Raw genomic sequence first — 17,269 nt, forward strand, 5'->3', positions numbered from 1 at the left:
GAAGATAAAATTAGAAAAATAATCGGCGACGATTAAAAACGACGGAGTTCGCTCTCCGACGCCGCGCCGGCCGCGATTCTCGTTAATTGTACCGGAGACTTGAATGAGCGTGTAAGACAGCGGAAAACAAGTAGTAACGACCGTGAAAAGTCAGACGAAACGACTCGCTGTACTTGCCGTGTATTGTCAGGTAAAGCAAACTTGCCAGGCTTCAGACGGGATTTTTAAGGTCTATGTAGCGAAATGGGAGATGTAGGAGAAGTTGCGACGTCTCGTTGTTAATCAGTTAATAGTGATAGAATAAGGCTGTCACACTTACTCTTACGTCTTTCGTTCGATAGTCAATCACGATGGATAAGGCTGTCGCGGTTACTGTCTTATCGGCAGTTAGTAACGAGGGAATCACGTGCCGATTTTTGTATTATTTTTTTCGTTACAGTCGGAAATTTATTCGACTTCGTAGGCGATTTTTTTAAAACAGAGAACTAGTTTTTGTTATTTAGGAAGTACGAGAGAAATGTTTACGTTTTTTTTCACTTTCTTAAATCTTAAAAAGTATTGATACTTTTCCTTGAGGTGCTTCCTTTATAATAACAATTTATCGCGTATGAGTCATTTGGAAATTAATTTCCGTGCTGTTAAATGTTTGTTCTGCAGCCAACGCAGGTAGGAGGACAAAAGGACTAAATAATCCTTGGTTCCTGTTCTTTTCTCAACGTGCTACATTATCGACAGCTGATTGAAAATCACTTGTCTAAACGATTTACCTACGTCGCATCTTCCCCTCAGGCGACAATGTAAGGTCGAAGAGTAGCGAGGAGGGTCTATTTTCCGCTTATTTGGTCGAACGATAACCAAATTGACATTAGACGTCACGAATCGAGAGATTAATTTATGGGTTCTAAAAAAGACCACGGGGGTTGTTCTGCTCAGTCTGCCGTCAGCGTTCAAAGAGGAAGGATCGAGAGTTTCATCAGATTAGTTGATTTTTAAAATAGAAATTCCTTGTATTCTTTCCTTTTGTACACTAGAGGATAATTGCATGTGGTGAACAGTTTAAAATTGATACTTGTAATAAATTTTTCATTGCTTTAACATTACTAATAACGTAGATAGTAAAATAAAGTTTCTCCTTCATTTTGAAGTACTTTGACTGTAAAACAATTAGTGTTTCTTGTTAACTAACAAAGTAGACGGTAGTTTATAATTATTGAAAGTAATAAATGAATTTGTTGCATGATTGAACTTTATAAAACAGCTTAATTTATTAATTTCGCATTCAATTATTAACTGCTTGCGGTAGATTAGTCAGAAATTGTTTATAATTTTTATTCAACATTTGAAAGTTAATGTTCTTTTTGTGTAAATTGCAGATGGAACTTCAGACACATTGTTGCAGTCTCTATTCTCGAATGCAACATCGATGGAAGCACTATTTCGAATGCAAAACATTGTTGTACGCGTTACTTTTGAATGCAATATTGCTTGAAGCGTTATACTCGACCGCAAACATTGTTGGAATCTCTATTTCTGATTGCAACATTATTAGAAGCATTATTTCGTGCGCAAACATTATTATAAGCACTTCGCTTGAATGTGACATTGTTACAAGTGTCATTCTCGCTTTTAACATCGTTAACTCGTATTATTTTCGAATGCACATTGTGACAAACCCGTTGCTGGGTTAGCAACATTGTTGCCGAGAGTCGCTCCCGAAAATTGCACATTGTTGCAAATGCGCTGTCGGGGGTTGTAACTTTGTTGTCGCGAATCGCTCCCGAAAATCGCACATTGTTGCACGAACGCGTCAGTTTTCAACAATGTGCAATTTTCGGGAGTGACTCGCGGCAACAAAGTTGCAAACCCGATAACGCATTTGCAACAATGTGCAATTTTCGGGAGCGACTCGCGGCAACACAGTTGCAATCCCCGACAGCGCATTTGCAACACTGTGGCTCGCCCGGGCTCTTGGAAAGACGTACATTGTTGCAAACGCGATTTCTCGCTTTTGCAACTTTGTGAAATGCGTTATTTATGAAACGCACGTATTTTCGTTTGTAACGCTGTACGACATGCAAAACATTGTTGTATGCAGTACTTTGTACGCAAAACATTGCCACAAGCATTTACTTAAGCACTTGTGTTCAAATAAAAAAGTGCTAAGCCACATTTTCAACCGTGTTCTTTATTAAAATAAGTTTTGTACTAAATAGAAATTTCATCCTATTCGAAATGAAATATACTTACAATACAATTCTCTTCTCTCAAATAAAGTTACCAATCGAATTCTTAGATCGATTAACCAGCAAAAACGACACACAGAAATAATAATATCGGAGTTTTAAAACAGTACCGTTCATAATTCTTACCTACCTCTCGTACAATATCTTAAAGCAATTTACGAGCACATCAGTTTCTACGTCCATTTGATTCACCCTCGTGAGCAGCCGGGAATCGATCGCGGGCACCCTAGACTATAGGTAAGCGTACGATCGCCAACACGGTCTTTATTCAGCCACGGTATCTTAGCCGCGTGCGAAAAGGATCGTGACAGCGACTTCTTAACAGCTTATTTTGCAGGGTTGCAGTCGTAATAAATTCGCAGGGGGATCGTTACTCACTTGAAATGGCCTTTTGCGCCCACTTGTCTAACGTTATTTCACGTTGCGACCATATACGGGGCAGCATCATTCGCAAAACAGTAAAATTCTATCTGGCTGCAGCGTGGCCACGTGGGCGTTACACGCAACAGCTTCATTGTTTCACCGAACAATAACTGTAACACATTCTCCCCTGTTTATCTTCAACGGTTGGACGTACGCGGAAAACGTATCGATTGTCTGTCGCTTCTGAATTGTATTTCAGGAGAGAGAAAAAAAAGCTATTTCGCTGTCTCGTAAGATTTCTACAGTCGTTCAACGTGAAACAGTGTTTTATACTTGTTGGAAAGGTTGTTAATAAAATACGTATTTTATTACATGGATTTATACAATAAAAAAATTATAATACTAAGGGTTGTGATTATTTTTTGGGGGCTCCGTACGCGTCCGGCATTCTTTCTATGGTATACCTATGCTGAGCAACGTACATTATAGGCACGCCCGGGATTTTTCGTATTCTCCTTTTTAGATCTTTGTCATTGGTCGCAACTATATAGCATTTATGCTGAAACATAGGAAGGTATATTTAATTATATTAGAGTTGAACTTTAACGACATTTATACTTACTTGAGTCACCCTATTAACAAGACAGTCATCAGCATATGTGCCTTTATGCAGGCAGTGTAATCTTTCAAACCTAGGGTCTTTTATTATCTTTAAAGCTATCTTATACTTCTGACCCAGCTTCTCTAATTCACCCACTACACAGTCTGTTATATAAGGAATGCATTTTGCATATAGACATTCCATCATGTTTTCTATGATGTCCAACTTATTCTTAATTGAGAAATTAACAAAGTTTGTATCTATCAAGACATGGTAAGGTGGTCCCAATTGTGTATTATATTGAAAGAACAATGCAGAGGACTGCTGAGGCCTGTAATAATATAATCCAATATATTTTCAAGTCTTTATTTGAAAGTATTGGATTATACACAAAAATACTTACGCTTCTGTTATTTTAAACTCAGCTTGACTTTCTTTTTTACCTTTTTTCGATGGTAAACGTTGTTCTGGTTTTCTAGAAATAGCAAACTAACATTTATAAATCGTTTATACGTAAAAATGATTCTTTTTATAAAAATGAGAATATTTAATGGTTAAAGAATGACTTACATTCTTGTATCAGTCAACCTTATCATTTTCTTCATTTGTGCAAACTTCTGCATAACAACTCTTCGCGTTCTTTTATTTTTTCCCTGTACATTACGAATAAATAAAAAATTATATTAAGTCGTGTCATTCAAATTCAGTAAAATAATGACAATATCGAATATCGAAAACATAACCTACAAAGTAAGCATTACTTTTTCTATAAATAAAACGTAATGTTATGTACGGTGTAGTATTTACCATTTTTCTTAAATATTTAATACTTTATTATTCTTATCAACAAAAATAAAACAGTACATCAAAAATCGAATCTTTCATTCCAAAACACTGCAACCATGTGGAAACACTATTCAGTACTACCAACAACATTTCTCCTTCATTTCTTACTATATTAGTACCAACCTAAGGTAGTTATGATTTGCGCAGAAAATGTGAATTAAATAATGATAAATTGAAGTAAAGTTAATTATGATGCTTTCCTATTTTCTATGCAATGAAAGTTATTGCACACTAATTAATAAAACTATTTCTCTATCGTAATACGCAATGACGATTTGAAAAAATACGTATAGTGTTTCCGATTTCAAGAATTGCTCGCTTTTGCTCGCCTTCTATCACCTGTCGGAAAAGAATAAAAGCGTTTTCTCTGGCTGACACGCCATCTTCTCCTCGCTTTTTAAGTAGGAGGAGAGTTTTTGTATTTTATGAAACGTAGTATTTGTGTTTCGTTAAAAGAATCGACGAAGAAAAGAATATTGACGCGTCACGATTGTTAACACGATTCCATTGCTGTCAGATAGGTATAATAAATGTAATTTGCCTACGTGCGTAAAAAGGTCATTCTTTTCTAACCTGTAAAAATTTGCAATGGTTATTGCGATTTATTTATGATCATCAGTTGTGTAACTTAAAGAAGATGCCAAGAAAACCGAATAAATCTGCATGGAGCAGTCGGGGTGGAAGATCCGGAAACTTAGACGATAAACACTATTTTGGTATATTCTTTACTCTTAATTGTTCACTTGTTATGGTCTACTTTCTCGTTCTCTTTTATTTTATAGTTAAGCTTAATATTTTCTTTACAAGAAGTGTAAGTGAAGTCAATTATAGTTTTCTTAATTTATATGTTCGATGCAGGTCATGATGATCGTGTACCTAGAAATGATGGAGGTTCATATCTTGGAAGTAGGCCTAGAGTATCATTCAAAACACAAGCAAGACCAACAAGGGATGAGCCTAGAGGGTTGGCATTAGCATGTTTAGATGAAGATGTTCAAATGGCAACAAGTTCTAATAACAATAATAGACAAGTTATTATCAGAGGAAGGGACAGGGGCATGCAACGTGGAAGGAACAGTCCTGTACCTCACAGAAGGTTTAGAAGCGGACCTGCTCCTAGAATGAGGCAACTTGGTATAAATTGGCATAAACTTCCTATTGAGGCAAATTGGTATAAAATTACTGTAAGTAATTAATATTGTACATTTCTTTTGATTGGTTTGATTCGATATTTATTACAGACATTGTCTTTGATTACAGATACCTTATGGACATAGATACGAAAAAGAGTATGTAATAACTAATCTCCATAGTTATATTGCACCAGAAATATTTGTTCCAATAATGGTAAAAATGAAATATCTTAAATGCATTATGTGTCTAAAAACATTGTACAAATTTTAATTCTTTGTTAAACTTTGTTTTCAGTACATGGTAGTTGGAAATGAAGCCAATTTTTATGTAGATGATTACAAAATAGCAATTGCACTACATAACTGTGATCGTAAGATTACAACTACTGATGGCTACAAAATGCAAGTGAGTACAAGAAACAAATGCATTAGATTTGTCAAGATTTCATACAGATCCTGGTTAGTAGCATTTGAAGTAACTTTTTAAAAGTGACTTTTATTGTAAAATGTGCTAATGTAATTTTCTTAATTTTAGATCTTGTTCACGATTATTTCTGTGCATTATTCCGACCCTTAATGTTAAAGGCAGTGTTAGATATCGTAGCGGAACACATACCAGATTTGGAAGCACTAAATTTGGATGGAAACAAGTTGCAAATACTTGAAAAATTAAACGTTTTAAGTAAAAAATTTAAAAAATTAAAAATACTCTACATTGGAGATAATAAGGTGATTAATTTAAGATAAAATGTTATTTTATCGTTTATATTGTAATGTCGTATAATCCAATGTGCAATTAATATGTTATAGATAAAAGATATATATCAGATAGATATGATCAAAGACTTGAAGCTGGAGGAACTTAAACTGGCAGGGAACCCCGTTTGCAACAAGTATAAAACCCGTCAAAATGACTACATTAGGTAACGTATTGTTTCAATATGATCTGCGTTTTCATGATGATGGAATTCTTCAGGCCTGGGTTAAGTCGATAAAGTTTACAGCCACTCCTCTTATGCCAATAACTAATGCATTATGTTCTAATAAAATATCAATTTATTAATTTGTCTACATGTAGACAGATTAAATGGAACTTTCTTACTTTTTAATATCTTATGAAAGTTCTAAATAATCTGTACATTTTCTTTTCTATTATTCTTTTCAATAATAAGGCAAATATTTCTGTTATTACAATTAACTTGGAGCTTCCGGGCTTCTGGCTTTTCTTTCCCGACCATAGTGACGTGCGGAAACGGTTTCCCAAACTCTTACGACTGGTAAGTAATTGTCAATTGTCATATTATCGACAATTATACTTTGTAAAATTAAGTATAACCACTTTTACCATTTTACAAGGATGGTATGGAACTCCCAAAACCAATTTTGTTCGACGTAGTGGACGAAGGAAATAAAATGCCACTTTCCCAGAGGATGTTCGTTGCGAACTCAAAAGCACAAGAAATTGCCAGTCAATTTCTGCAACAATACTTTCTCATATTCGATAGTGAGAATCGTCAACCATTATTAGATGCGTACGACGAACACGCATGTTTTAGCATGACCGTATCCTACTCTCATAATTCTAACAAGTACGTTGATATATACAGATTAATTCAGGAATAAATGCTAACGTTACATGTTACTAACAAATGGAATATTGCAGATTAAATAGATACCTAATAGAAAACCGAAACTTGTACCGAGTAAATGATACAAACAAGAGGCACAAGTTACTGAAACAGGGACGTTTGCCCGTAGTTTCATTTATTTCTGAAATGCCACAAACCTCTCACTATCTAAACACATTCACGATGGATATCAGTCTGGTTACGGTAAGATCTTATTATATTTCTAATTCAAACACAATTTATAATTCATTCGCTATTTTAACTATGGTACTATACATCTTTAGCAAGGAATGATGTTAATCACAGTCACAGGACTGTTCAAAGAGCTCGATAAAAAGGAGCAGTTTATTCGTTATTTCAATCGAACATTCATAATAGTACCAGAAGGAAGTGGTTACTGCATTCGAAACGAGCAATTACATATCAATCAACCAACAGACGCGCAGTTAAAACAACTGAACACTCAACCAGAAGGACAAATGACGTCGAATCCAATATCACAGACTCCTTCCAGTAGTAATACAGCGAAACCATTGCCGGCTCCGTTACCTGAAGACGTGAAACAACAGATGACATTGACGCTCAGTCAACAAACAAATATGAATCTGGAATGGAGTTTGAAGTGCTTGGAAGAAGTGTTATGGAATTACGACAATGCGCTCTTGGCGTTTCAAGAATTCTACAAGCGAGGACAAATACCTCCGGAGGCATTTAACAAATAGTAAAATATGCGGGAAAAAAGTAAGATTCAGAAAAATTTTAATACTATTTCTCACTATTCATTTTTGCTGCATGTGTCTATACAATACGTGATACTTTTGCATCCCAATCTGAATGCGAAGACGTGGATTTTGGATATTGACTACTTACATTTCCTTTCATCGAGCGAATTTAATTTTAAGGAGTAGTCGTTAATTGCATCTTGCATAGTTAGATAAATATATTTTTTCATTAGTTTTCTTCATCATCTAAACCACTGCTTGCAATTTACAAAATTAATCTATAACAAGCAAAAGGAAGATTGTTGTAGCATATAAAGTGAAAATTTACCATCTTTACCACAGGGTATATCAGTTTACAATAATCTTCTTTTTGCGTTGTTTAAGTAATATTTTTTTATCGCTAAGAGAAACAAGATGATTTACATTTTGCAAGCGGTAGTCGTATTCAGATTGCGATGTACGCAAAGAATGAGGTTGGGATTTAGTGGTGAGTTCTAGGTTAGAAAAATATCACTAGCGCGATACGATTAATTTTAACTTTCGTTTTTGTTTGTCTAAACTTTCATGTTAGTTGCGGGTGAATGTCATTGAATGATAGATATTGACACTTACGTGATTTAATTTACGTGATTATTCATAGTAAACATAACTTCAAATACTTCTCTCTCTCTCTCTTTTGTACTAAAATGCAAAAATCAAACACATTAAGTTCTATATTGGAAATATAATTTACATTTAGATTTTATATGCTGCCAGTTCAACTATACTTCGTACATACATAATGATGTTTATTTTACATCGTGATTCAAGTAATTCACATATGATACATTCGATTCTTTGTAGAATGTCTGCAAAGTTCCGAACTAATGATTTAAAATAAATAGCTTAGATTATTGAAAACTTGTTAGAGGAAACAGAATGATTGTGCTCATTTTTCATAACTTTTCTTCGTGTCGCCTCATGTGAAAATAACCATCATTATGTATTCAATACAATCTACTTTACATGAAATTTTGTGAAGTTGGAATGTAGAACGTAAAAGATCGTGTCTGACATCACTTCACGTTATGCTGGTTGATCGTATTTATTACTAACCTATTACATAATTTTTTTAATACTAAAAAAAATATTTAAAAAATGTCCATAGCGCTAAATTTTTTTAACAAAGTCGAAATTAAAATTATTGTGATAAAATATTACTATGGCCAAGAAAAGTAACATTGTTTAAGGAAAAAGAAAAAATAAATAAAAGCAAGAGACGAGTCAGCCAGCTTGAAATATTTCAATAATTCCACATAAATTGAAATACCATGTTAGCGTTCCGCGTTAAGGTACTCGAGAAAATTGTACGCATGAATGTATTGTTATCCTTTGCGATCATTTTTGCATCGTTTCGGTTAATTGAATAAATTCAAAGGTTAGCTACAGCATGTGAGCATACATTATTTATTCGTGTCCATAAAGAACGTGCATCTAACAGAACAATATAAACCCATATGCACTACGTATGTATAACCAAGGGAAGAAAAACAATTAACCCACGTAATCTGTAAACTGTTCAATAGTTTATTTTTGGAAACGATCGAATCGTCATGATTTCTTTACGACAAGAAGAATACCTATACTCATAACAACAATCCTAATGGATAAGTTGGAAGCCTAACAAACGGATGTGCACTGAAGACAAACTTGGAGAGTTTGATCACCTCCATTGTCGAAGCCTGTCCATATGCGACAAAGTGTGCTACGACAGTCACATGTTATCCGTATAATGTTAAGTACCAACATTAACATGGAAGGGGACGAATTTCACTCGAGCGTATCAATTGCTCCTGCGGATTAAACCCACAAGAATTTTTGTGCGGTGCTGATGTCGAATTAGACAAAAGCAACAGCTGTGCTTCCATTTTGTGTCTCTCTTTGTGAAGACACATTAAATGACACTGTCAGACGAAACTGGTCTAAACGAATGAAACCTAGAGAGTGACATGATGTATGTGTTACGTATGGATCATTTATTTGAAACGATAACGCTTTAATGCAGAAGATTGCCTTTTCAATTCTATAAAAAAAAAAAAAAATGGGAATATTCGATGTACAATCGAGAAAATAATTTATGCTCACATCCTGTACAGATTTTAGTAAACTTCTAGAACAACAGTGTTTTTAGCAGTAACGTCAAATTTCTCCAAAAAAAAAGACGATAAACAACATATTTGTAATTATGTACTAACATGCTATCGATCTTTTTCCATACATTGTACAAAACGAATATCATGAAAAAGAACGAAAAACTTGTTTGACTATTGTTGCGTTCAGTAAAGTTTTCTCGAAACCCTGTTATCGATCTTTCAGTGTACTGTAATAACGGAAAATGACAACTATAGCAAACATTTTCTTGTTTTTAATTAAGAAATAGATGTAAATATGTCTGCATTGATAGATCTATATGTTTAAGATATGTTTTTCCATTATATGTTCTCATCATATTGTTATGGTTGAATACGATATATGAACTGTAAATACACGACGTATAATTAATAAAATTAAACATTTGTATACATAAATGGGCGTTTTACATCGGAGACATTAAATACAATGTAAATAAAAATTAGAAGTTTATTAAATATAAATGGTTTTTCACGAAATACATATCTTTTAAGCACTTTTCGCACCGCTAAATACGTATCATTTTTAGATACATTCAACCGCATGCGCAGTTTCATGATGTTAATTAAACAACGAGATATTAATTAAATTCTATTTTTAAATTGATATTACAGAATGTTATAAAGCGCTTATTTCATGGTACTTACTTCTGCAACTGTTAAATTTTGTTTACTTTTTCGTTTAAAGAAACCCAACTGAAAAGAATATTAACAATAAATAAGACATGTTACTTTTCGTAAAATAAAAGAATCTTACTTTGCTTAAAATTGCGGCAAAAATGAGCAAGAACAATAATCCTACTAATACAGAGATAAGAATAATCCATAACTGCAGCTCTTCTACTTTTGGAGAATTGTAAAACATTGTTGCAATTTCCATTTTAGATCTACAATGTAACTTACAAATTATTTTAAGTCATATTTAAATGTATTCAATAAGCACACGTTTGAAATATAAGAGTTTACCGAGTTCCGTTAATATGTATTCTCACAGCAGGTTCTATTATTTCTACGCTCGCTTCTGTGCTGAATTTGAGGACGGCTTTATTGTTTTTAAAGTTATCTTAATGTATTAAAGGAAATGTGGATTAATTAGATTTATTCACAAGTTACAATATACAGATAAGCTGTGCAAACAATTACCTTTAAATTTATCAACATTTAAAAGAAGCTTAATTTCCATCTTTCCAATATTTTGTAATGTTTTTAATGCATTCAAATCGCACGTGATGGTCGCGCAATTCACATCGGGGGTTGAACAATTCATATAAATAATATTATTGGACCAACTCTCATTTAGAGATTGTGGAGTTTTATTATTTTTCCCATCATATAACAGTGGAACGGATTTTTCTAAACTTCTTTTTTCAATCGCACGAGCTCCAGTTTGTAATTTTATATTAGAGAACAGGGTCATATTAGATTGGTCTGAGGATGGTTCACCTTGTACCTTGACTAATTGAGTATCTAACAAAATGTTCTCTGAGGAACATTCAACAATTTCTCCCGACGTGTACAGCTAAAAATATAGTTATTCAATGATTTATATTTACAAAATTATATATTAAGTCGGAATTTCTTACCTGAGATTCATATATGTGTACCAAGGTTTTTGAATCTTTAATAGCAAATGGCACTTTGACAATGAGCTGTGCATTTTCTAGTGGTGATGGACCAAGTTTATACACCTGGTAAGTATGTTGGAAACTTATATTTGAAGCACCTTCGTCTAAAGCAGTAAAATAATAAGCTTCCTCTTTTGCTTTACCGTGTAAAGTTGCGGAAACCTCGCTTACTAAATTAAGCGTTTTAACTATATACGTTGTTCCACGATTTATACTGTGAGTTTTTATCGCTACATAAAAATCTAATTCACGATCGTATAATGAACCATTTATCAAGCGTCTCATATCCAAATCTAATTTAATATTTTTCTCTTCCCCATTCAAAATGAGGTTGCCCATATCACAGATAATTAGCAGATTCTCTTTGGAAGTGTCTTCTTGACAAGAAGTTAAAATACTACGTAATACTACTCCCTTAGGAAACGTGAACTCAAGTGTAGTAAGATACGCAGGTTCACCATGGTTTTTTAAATTAATTTCTAAACTTATATCAGTTGAACCGATAACCCATACATTGCCATACCGTACATTGTGAAATGTCGCGGTAGCGGATATAGAGGAGTTACAGATTCTGTCTTCCCCGCAATCGATCTTGAAAGGAAGAAGGGCTTGAGCAATTTGTAATTTGTTGTTTCTCCTTTCTATAGGACAGAATTTGCAAAATTCGCTGGGTGTGTTATCGTATATAAAATCGTGTTTTGCAAAAATACTAATTGGCTGAATAAAATCTCGTATGTTCGTCGAAATATTAATTGGAACAGATAAACATTTGTTTGATGTTAAGTTAAAGGATTTCAACTCCAAAATTTTTTCTATGGTTCGTTGGTATCGTTCATCTATAGTGACTGTAATCTTAAAATCTGTACAGAGAAATAAATGATAATAAATGAGAAATATAAATAAATAGAATTTCATATAGAAATTTGTGTTACTTACTTTGTGTACTTTGCGTGTTGTGGCTAGTGTATTTTAGACATATCTGGATCAGGAATTGTCTAGCATCTCTTTGCAAAATATTAGGTACAGTCTGAATAACGAGTTCCGTTTTTACTACTGGCTTACTGCGTAGTATTACAGCGTGTTCTGACTTATATGCTCCAACTGCAATATCCTGATACCTAGACACGGACTATTAATTATTTATGTCTTATGAAAACGGTATCGTTATAAGACGAGTTTCACTAACCCGTTTCCATCAATATCGACTGGTTTCGATAACGAAAAACCAAATCTTTGTATTTTTAACGGAAAATTCAATTGTGGTAATTTTGCACCTTCGATTCGTTGCGACACTTGTAAATTCGTATTCTTTAAATCTGAATCTCCGTTGTATATATAAATCACACCACTTTCTTCCCAAGGCGCTCCCACAATTATATCTATTTCAATAAGCAAATAAATTCTATAAAAAATCTAAAACATCTGTTGTAAGTAGATTTGAATTACCATCGAATCCATCGGCATCCAAATCACCGCAAGCTATGGTGTACCCAAAATGTCCGCCATCTGCGATCCCTTTCAAAGTCACTGCTATTTCAAATTGACCCTACAAAAAGATGTAAAATACATTTTCCTCAAGGGTTGCACTATGGTGTATTACAGCAAAGGCTTAACCACTTTATATTCTAATTATTTTCCACACCTTGGATGTGCCAAAATATGCGTAAACTTTGCCATTGTCTTCTCCCCAGTAGGGAGCTCCAACTAAGAGATCATCTAAACCGTCGTTATTTAAGTCTCCAACGGCTAAACTCGCTCCAAAATATTCACCAATGTCGGTACCATGAAGCTGCGCAATAACAGATACATTCGATTCTAGATTGATTATTCCCACCTATAAAAATGTTAATTTATTTTATACAAAATCTCCCATTTAAATTTCACGTATATTTGGAAAATATTATTCATTACCAGGCCTACGTAACGCCAACCTGGTGCACCACTGACATAAAGTAATTGGTCCCTTTTGAAGAAATAACCAAAATCAACGCTGTAACCTGTAAACACATTATCACATAGTAAAAATAAAACTAAGCCTGTTAATTTATTAATGAATACGTACCAAACTGAGCTGTATCGTCACTTAAGGGAAATTCCACAGCTATGGACCGTACGGTAGTGTTGGATAGTGTCATTATTTCCACGGTACCGTAATTCTCGCGTTTCGGGTCTCCCATGAGCAACAAATAACTCTTCTCGTTTTTATTGTTTCTCGTTCGCTAGATGATATTATACATTACTCGTTCGATAATGAAACATATACTACCGTGGAAGAACATGGTCTACTCACCCTTTTTGCAGAGAACTGTACGGAAAAGCCGTGCAAAGGATTATACCAGAATGGCGATTTAAAATCTGATCGATTTAAATGAAACAGTTATTCAGAGTATCAATCATACTTTCAATTAAGTAGTTCCATTAATTATGTACCGTGATACGAAAAATCATCGTCCATAAGTAGTTCATTCCAAGTAATCTTTCCAAGGTAACATACTCCCTGCATGGTGTCGAAATTATCATTCCAGATAGGATCCAATATGGTCACAATTGTTCGTGGCGCACACACCTGGTATTAATGTTACTAAAAATCCTGTCGCGTTTAGCGAAAAGATCAATTTTCAATGTTTAATGCTTACTACCAATAAGGAATCGTTGGTCACAGACATTGCGCTTCCAAACCAACCGTGTTGCATTTTTATAGATATGTTCAATTTGATCTGGTTTATGTACGGTTTTATACCCAAATAAAGAGGTACAATTTTTTCACATTTGTCGCTGTTAATACTAGTAACCTTACGCGATTACGATTACACAAGATCAATTATGATCTAAGAAAATCATTTTATTTGATGTATAATGAATAATGAACGTTACCATGATCTATCCTGAAACGGTTCACGGTGCAATAGCACAGTGTAGCCGAAGTAAGCGTTGTTGTTTTTCAGCGCATCTTCACGGGAATAAACAATTGGAAAATTTATATCTATATTATATCCACACGTTGTTTCAACGAGCAGAAGAAATATTCCTGTAACGAACATGTTGCAAACACTACAATTAGTAGCGAGTTCGAACTTGACGCTGGTTCACAGAGAAAAACTATCACAAATTTTTACACCGCGGCAGGAAGGCAAACGATAAGGTAATCACTGAGAAATGTATCATCATAGTACTATTTAAGTGTGACTAATGAATCATTTATACCATCAAGCTCAGTGTCATATTACAAAGCTGTAAAAAAAAAAAAGGTTTATCCATTTATTTCCGCTCGCTTAAAATCTTGGATTTTTTCGAAATTTCCTTTCGATTTCTTTCTTGTACTGCGGCAGACGATCTCGTGGATCACGTATTGGTAATTCAGGACACTGAAATGCATTTCTCGCGTAATACTTGATATACTTCTAGGAGATGAACAGGAATTATAAGTACCTCAGCTTGGTTCCTTAAATTGTTGTACTTAGGCAGTAGTTCGATGGTTCTCAATAGCCGTTCTTCGAAACTGGGATGATCCATAAAAAGTGATAGTTGAAATTTTGAAGATCCAATGAGATCTTCATATGTCTTCATTATCTCCCATAATACTAGAGCCTCTCTCGGATCAACACAAGTCTGAAAATGCAAAACACATTTTCATAATTGGTGTACTAATGAAACCTAAAGATACATGAACATAAAGATTATATACTTTTGCAGCTAATTGAAGTCCAATTTCATCTGCCTCCCTTTCACAACTTCTTTTAAACCAAGAGAAAATAAGTGAAGTAAGTATATACAGAAATAAAGAAAGCCTTATTGCTACCCTTGTGGGGTAAAATATCCAAATAAACAATGTTGGTATAACAGTTAAATAGACCCTTAATAGTCCTATAGATAACGTTTGTGCCTGAGAACAATTATATTATGATTATTTAAGTCTTCTTATGTGAAAAGTGTTTAAAGTGCAACTATATTATGCACAATATCATCATACTCACTACATGATAGAGTATTTCATGTGCCATTTCATGGGCTAAAATAATTGTCAGCTGATCATCATTTTTGATAAACTTAAAAATATCAGCAAGAACAATAATACTCCTGTCCTAAAACATTAATAATAGAGTGCCTGATTTTCATATATAAAATAATAATCTACATACTGGTAAAATTAAGACATTGGGAGCTGATATTTCATTAAATATACGATAAATTATGGTGACATTCCAAGGAGTAGAGTCCTTAAATATTTCTTTATTTGCACGTGCCAAATTGTTTAGTACTCTAGTAACTCTTGTATACATTGGATTTCTGAATGGTACCACATTTTCTTTATTCCTTACTATCAACTGTAGAAATTTATGATTATGTAAAGTAATGCCATGTCACATATTTTTTTAAAAATACATACTGAATACACAAATTTAGAATATGTAATTCGTTTAGCTCCATCAATTAATATAAAACGTGGAGCTTTCACTACGGGATCTCTTTTGAAACATGTCAAACAATAAATAGGTAAGGCAATAGATAGACCCATCAAGCAACCTGAAAATACATATAAAAAATATTCTTTGCACTATTTTAAATACTGATTGATTGTATGTAATCTACCATTGATAATACGTCTTCTTTGCATATACCATCTTATAAACATTTCTTGTTTTATTGGAGACATAGTCATCCATCGTTTCCTTATAAAACGGCCACATAAAATAGAGCCAAGACAAAGAATTATTAATCCAGGAGAATGTAGTTTTTGAGTTGTATGGAAACAGGCTGTTTGCAGCTTTAAGCATTGCCATTTTCTTTCAGATCTTTTACATTGAAAAGGAAATGATTCAGGTACAGTTCTGCACAGAAGACTCTTTCTTGTACAAATTAGAGTTCTACTGGTTATCAATTGAGAGTATTTGGAGTACATAATTGTATATAGTACGTATATTTATACAGTTAGACGCATTATAGCAGTATAATCCTTGGAAGATACCCGCGAAATTGTATGTAAAACTTTTCGCACGTAATAATTATCTTGAATGTAGTATTGCGAGGTTAGATCATATGTATTTAGTTGACGGTGAACAAATGAAAAAAGAAATTACAGAGGGAAAAGGAGAAAGAGAACACCGTGATTTAATATACGTTACTCGCATATGTTAAGGGAATAAAAGAATAATATACAGTATTTCTAGAGAAAAAAAACATAAATCGAGTATACGAATGGATGACGAATGTTTTTTATAATGGTTTGAGTGTGTTGATACATCAGCTGATATGTGTCAAAAAAGGCCGCCTTGCTTTTCATCGCGTAGTCGTGGACAGTGGATATTTTTAGATTCTTGTGACATTGCATTTAAAAAAAAAGAAAGGAAGAAGAGAAAAGTGGATGTTCTCTATTATTTTCAAATTTATTTTAAAATATAATAGTTTATAAAAATGTACACTTAAAAGCTACGTAACATTGTTGACAATTCGTACCAACATACATATATAGGTATTGTTAAAGATATGTCACAAGGCTATAATCGATTCTAGTTCAAGATCGATTAATAGTAGATTGAGGATGGTGTCAATTCTATTGACATACAACTTTTATTACACCCAAATTAACCTTACATCAACAATATTCATTTATAAATAGCCATTTTATTTTCGGTAATTTTCTCATTTCTTCGTATGCAATTCACAATATATTTAGAATCTTGTAAATCTCATCCAAATGACAAATTTCCGAAATTGTAATCATGATAAATATGGATAGTGTGATTTCAATCTTCAAACGATTCCTTGAAATAACAATACATCATTTTTCCATTAACCCGTATAAACGCATTTATAATGTTTAACACGTAAACGACTAAACCCGTTCTCATTTATAAAACTCTTTCGTTTCAAATGATCATCATACGAAAAGCGAGTGTTTCGTGTTTCAGACGCGACAGAAAAATTGAACAAACACGTTGA

The 17,269-nt window shown here is 33.6% G+C and overlaps 3 protein-coding genes across 3 annotated transcripts; all 3 read right to left on the reverse strand.

Moving 5' to 3' along the window:
- Nucleotides 1–1,356: 1,356 nt before the first annotated feature.
- Nucleotides 1,357–14,370, reverse strand: LOC108579855 (integrin alpha-9-like; the record flags this gene model as incomplete). Its single annotated transcript, XM_017943475.1, has 16 exons — nt 14,204–14,370; nt 13,966–14,113; nt 13,760–13,895; nt 13,629–13,684; nt 13,392–13,548; nt 13,241–13,326; nt 12,972–13,163; nt 12,776–12,875; nt 12,516–12,708; nt 12,266–12,447; nt 11,288–12,189; nt 10,848–11,223; nt 10,671–10,767; nt 10,462–10,591; nt 10,362–10,400; nt 1,357–1,407 (listed from the first exon to the last, which is right to left on the reverse strand). Coding segments are annotated over exons 1-16 (3,012 nt in total), but the record flags the coding sequence as incomplete, so codon positions are not given.
- LOC108579930 (rRNA-processing protein FCF1 homolog) lies at nt 3,022–4,106 on the reverse strand. Its single transcript, XM_017943564.1, has 5 exons — nt 4,015–4,106; nt 3,778–3,860; nt 3,611–3,682; nt 3,229–3,538; nt 3,022–3,165 (listed from the first exon to the last, which is right to left on the reverse strand). Exons 1-5 carry the CDS (start codon nt 4,015–4,017, stop codon nt 3,022–3,024), a joined length of 612 nt encoding a protein of 203 aa, XP_017799053.1. The 5' UTR covers nt 4,018–4,106.
- A 229-nt stretch (nt 14,371–14,599) lies between the features above and the next one.
- LOC108579856 (metalloendopeptidase OMA1, mitochondrial-like) lies at nt 14,600–16,229 on the reverse strand. Its single transcript, XM_017943476.1, has 7 exons — nt 15,920–16,229; nt 15,717–15,853; nt 15,469–15,654; nt 15,304–15,411; nt 15,015–15,212; nt 14,759–14,938; nt 14,600–14,694 (listed from the first exon to the last, which is right to left on the reverse strand). The coding sequence occupies exons 1-7, from the start codon at nt 16,227–16,229 to the stop codon at nt 14,602–14,604; spliced, it is 1,212 nt and encodes a 403-aa protein (XP_017798965.1). The 3' UTR covers nt 14,600–14,601.
- Between the last annotated feature and the right edge of the window lie 1,040 nt (nt 16,230–17,269).

This window comes from Habropoda laboriosa, unplaced genomic scaffold (assembly GCF_001263275.1).
Source record: "Habropoda laboriosa isolate 0110345459 unplaced genomic scaffold, ASM126327v1 scaffold2, whole genome shotgun sequence".
Taxonomy (NCBI): Eukaryota; Metazoa; Arthropoda; class Insecta; order Hymenoptera; family Apidae; genus Habropoda; species Habropoda laboriosa.